At 48.8% G+C, this 4244-nt stretch overlaps 1 protein-coding gene across 1 annotated transcript; it reads left to right on the forward strand.

Moving 5' to 3' along the window:
- Positions 1 to 1018: 1018 nt before the first annotated feature.
- LOC123074980 (uncharacterized) lies at positions 1019 to 2659 on the forward strand. Its single transcript, XM_044497688.1, has 3 exons — positions 1019 to 1556; positions 1702 to 1824; positions 1933 to 2659. Exons 1-3 carry the CDS (start codon positions 1191 to 1193, stop codon positions 2080 to 2082), a joined length of 639 nt encoding a protein of 212 aa, XP_044353623.1. The 5' UTR covers positions 1019 to 1190; the 3' UTR covers positions 2083 to 2659.
- Positions 2660 to 4244: the final 1585 nt, after the last annotated feature.

Consider the following 4244-nt stretch of genomic DNA (forward strand, 5'->3'; position numbering starts at 1 on the left):
TTTCTGTCCAAATTTTCAGTTAGTGAAGCAAGTATATTTTATCTTGCTCCATTCTGGCTGAAACTTTTCCACGACCTTCTCCTATCCATATAACCTATCTTCACAAGATTTGGGATCATTCCATCTAGCCATTTTCCCTTAGGATTTTTCCAAAGTTTCTGTCCAGAGAGGTGCTGTATGAAGGAAGTACCATTTTGGCTTGGCCAAATGGCATGAAATTTTTATAGCACTCTCATATGATCATATAACCCTGCCATGTCCATTTTTAGCTTAATTCAACACTCCTAGTGAGTGCTCCTTCCCGTTCTTGCTTCTGGACCAATTTATGCAGTTGTTAAGCAACTGTATTAATCCTTGATCCAAATCCCTCCATAATTACCAGTATTGTAGTCCTCCTTATCCTAAACACCACTGACATCATTTGTACCTCAGTGGATATCTCCTGTCACCTCAACATTTGCGACAAGTTTGCTGCAGCAAACTTGTGATGCTTGTTTCCATCTACCCACAGTGCCACTAATCGATTCATCACTTCAGTTATGATCTATCCTGGAGAGACAACACTCTAGACAGCTCGGGGCAGTCTCTTGCGTCCCCTTCTTGCCAAGCATAGTGGTGACTGCGCCACTTGCATGGACATTCACGCACTCCGGCTGCATCGAGCGCGCTCTGCGCGTCGTGACTCGTCGTGTAGCTTAGTCTCGGTGGTTTCTGCGCGTCTCAGCATGCCGACCTGACTCCCCGTGCCTCACCCGTCGCCCTCCGCCCTCTTCCCCCTCTCGAAGCCTCCTCACTGGCGCTCGTCGCCGTGCGCCCACGGACGCGCTGTAGCCGACCGTCGTTTCCTTCTCAGTGTCCTCTTCCTCTTCTTGTCCCCGAGCTCTGCTCGTCTCCGTGACCTCTGCGGCTCGTCCGTTCCCTCCCTCACCGCTTTCCCGCGCCCTCCCGTGATTGCTGCCTGTCGCCAGGGCCTCGGCTGGACGCGAGCGGCGGCACCCAAGCCAACTGCCTTGCCCCAGCTATTTATAGCCAGTCCCGAGCCCCGCCGAGCCATCCACCAGCCTCCACCCACTCCCAGTTCTCTCCCCGACCCCTCAAAGTCTCGCTGGAGCCCTCTAGCTCCACCATCGCCGCCACGGCCGCCGGCCTCCTCCTCCTAAATTAGAGCGAGTCGAGCCCTCCCCCTCCTCATGGCCACCACCAGAGCTTCCTCCACACTTCCACTAACCCCCCGGTACCTCATCTTCCCCTCGCTGCAGTCGTGCCATCCTTCCCACCGGCGGCCAAAGCCATCTTCCGCCGCGGCCAGTATTTCTCTCATCTCCGAGTGGCTCGGCGACCAAGCGGTGCACCAAGGGGTCCGTAGTCCTCCCGATCACTCCGGTAGGTCGAACACCTCGAGCGGTGGCCGGAGTCGCCGGCTAACGCCATCAGGGCTCGCTGCCCCTGCGGCCTGGCGCGTGCGTGAAGGAGCGAGGAAGAAGAAGGCGCTGACCTGGCCAAGCGAGCCCCGTTTCGCCTCGACCCCACCCGTCGGCGACACACGCCCCTGCCACGTAAGTTAAGTGGAAACGTATTTCCACATTTGCGTTTCGATAAGAGAAAGCTTAAAGTACTGCAGCCTTTGCGCAGAATACGTTTTCCTTGTTCAAAAGCGTATTCCGTTTCCACTGCATCTGAAAGTACGCTTTCCCTATGCAGAAGACGTATTACCTCAAAGGCATTTTCTGTTTTCTCATTCATGGGCCTGTTTGTAGAAATATTTTACAGATTGGTCCCTGGACTTCGTTGGGCTATAACTTTTTGCTCGAGACTCTGATTGAGGTGAATCCAACGCCCACATCTTCGTCTCGTCGAGCTCTATCCGTTGGTGTCATTTTGACAAAGTTGTCACGTAGTGAAAATGACCTTTTTGCCATTGCCCCTAATCAGCCCCCTCCGAGGGAGAAACTTTTCCGGCGATTCCCTCCGCGATCTTTCTGCACTACTCCCAGGAGTATTCTTCATCCCCAGGCAAGCCACAACCACCATTTGCATGATAGCCATGCAGTAGTATTGGTTTTCAACTTGAATTTTAAATAACTATCTATTTGTTTTGCTACTGCTATTGTTGTTTCAGTTATGCTTTGGATCTGTGTTTACTTTCATGATATGTTTTATACACCTGGTTATCATGCACTAGTTGCTAGTATTTCTGTCATATGTCATGTTTTGTAGTATTTCATGTTGGTGTTGGTCATGTACTTCGAAGCATGACTATCGTCTGCTACCGAGTATCGTGATTAGGCATGTTCCATTGCATCTAGATGGTTATATGCTTCTTGGTAGTATTGTTGATATGTTCTTGATTAGTATTTATTGTTTATGCTGGTCATGTTATGCTATGCGTATTGTTATGCTTGTGATATTCATGCTCGTCAATATGCCGTACTCATTCGGATATACGATTCATTGTTGATATGGTTGATAGTTATGTTGCACCCCATGCTTATATCATGCTCATGCATTGTAATTGCATCATGTTATTTTATCATGGCTCAGCATCTTGCATTCAAGTTTAGCCGGATTAAATTGAACTTGAACAACTATTGGCTGAGTCATGGTGCCACCATAACGAGCTGACTAGGGCAACCACATTTACCTTTAATGGGGAGGTCCTAACTGGGTCTATTGTCATGCCTCTCGCCGGTGCCTCCAACGAGGGAAGGTTATGCGCGGGCGCTACCCTGATGAGGTAGGACGGCATAAGCCTTGTGTGCCCGTAGTTGTTGTAGCCGGCATTTCCCCGTTTGGGACCGTTTTTGTTTTGCCACGACGGTGTCCGTTGATACCTTTGGTAGGCACGGGGCCACCCAGGACTTGTACCAGGGGGGAGCTGGCCGAAGTGGCCTGGGAAGTGTCATGGCAGTAGGACGGTTTTGTCGGAACGCCATTGGTCCACCCGAATGGGAGTACGAGGCCATGGGTTCCGTGGTGTGGGTACAGTGCACTACCTCTACACAGTGTGTATTAAATCTATCGATAGCCGCGCCCGCGGATAAGGACCCAGTTCGTAGTTGGTCACACTATGGGTCAACAGTAATAATAATAATGTGCTTAATAATAACCCAGGTCCGATGATGAGGAAGAGGTTGATTGTGATCGTGAGATGATCACCGTGGTATCGAGGATACCGAGTTGTTGGATATTTGTGGTGTTATGCGGGAGTCACGGGTTAAGGTCAAGCTCCTTGTGGTCATGAATGATTACTACGTTATTGTAATACCAAGCTTGATTGGATCATGAGGTGATCGTGTGATGTCCGTGATGGTAAGTTTGTGCATGTGATGGTTACGAGGTTACCCGAGCAGAGTAAGTTGGTGCATGATGGCGTTATCATGTTGCATGTTAGTATCATCATGTTCACATGTTCATGCCATGCTTGTATTGTTCTAGCTATATCATGTTTATCTTGTTCATGCTATGATTAATCTGATAGTATCATGTTAATCCTTGTTAACCTGTATTGCCATGTTGTTGTGTGTCTTGATTGCTCTTGGTTGCTGTGAGCTTGCAAGTACATTCAATGTACTGACCTGGCGTGTCATGCCAGTTTGCAGGTCATGCAGGATTTGATTGCTTGTTTGCCGTGGATTCCTTGTTTGCGAGCTAGGATAAGTGTCCCAGTCAGAATCCCTGCGGAGTGGAGTTCATCACCATCGTCGCTGTTCCGCTGCCAGTAGTGATTCCACTGCTTCGTGTTGTTCTGCTACTTGCATAGAGAAACCGTGGCCGGCGTAGTGTCGCCATGCCGATGTATCCCCTTGTACCCAATATAGATTGAAATAAAGAGCTGATTTGTTCTATGCTAAGCAGTGTCGTATTCCAGAAGACTTCTCCTCGATCTCTGGGCTGGAATACGGGGCATTCCGGTTTCTCTGAGCCGGGGTGCCACAATGATGCAGCAAAGCAGCGGTAGGTATTTCCCTCCGTGATGAAACCTGGGTTATCGAACCAGTAGGAGAACCAAGCAACACAACATAAACAACACCTGCACACAAATAACAACTACCCGCAACCCGACGTGTTAAAGGTGTTGCCAATCCTTTCGGGTAACGGCGCCAGAAATTGGCAAACGGACGTGAGCAAATTGTAGTAGATTGATAGATCGAACGCCAAATAAAATAAATAAGAATAAAATGCAGCAAGGTATTTTTGTATTTTTAGTTTAATAGATCTGAAAATAAAAGCAAAGGAAAAGTAGA

The sequence above is a fragment of the Triticum aestivum genome, chromosome 3D (genome assembly GCF_018294505.1).
Source record: "Triticum aestivum cultivar Chinese Spring chromosome 3D, IWGSC CS RefSeq v2.1, whole genome shotgun sequence".
Taxonomy (NCBI): Eukaryota; Viridiplantae; Streptophyta; class Magnoliopsida; order Poales; family Poaceae; genus Triticum; species Triticum aestivum.

What these genes read in the sequence shown, in the direction of transcription:
- LOC123074980 (XM_044497688.1), top strand. Translation starts at nt 1,191, where the DNA reads ATGGCCACCACCAGAGCTTCCTCCACACTTCCACTAACCCCCCGGTAC. An exon ending in GCGACACACGCCCCTGCCAC is followed by an intron (nt 1,557 to 1,701) that starts GTAAGTTAAGTG and finishes TTCCCTATGCAG; the next exon opens with AAGACGTATTACCTCAAAGG. An exon ending in TGCTCGAGACTCTGATTGAG is followed by an intron (nt 1,825 to 1,932) that starts GTGAATCCAACG and finishes GCCCCTAATCAG; the next exon opens with CCCCCTCCGAGGGAGAAACT.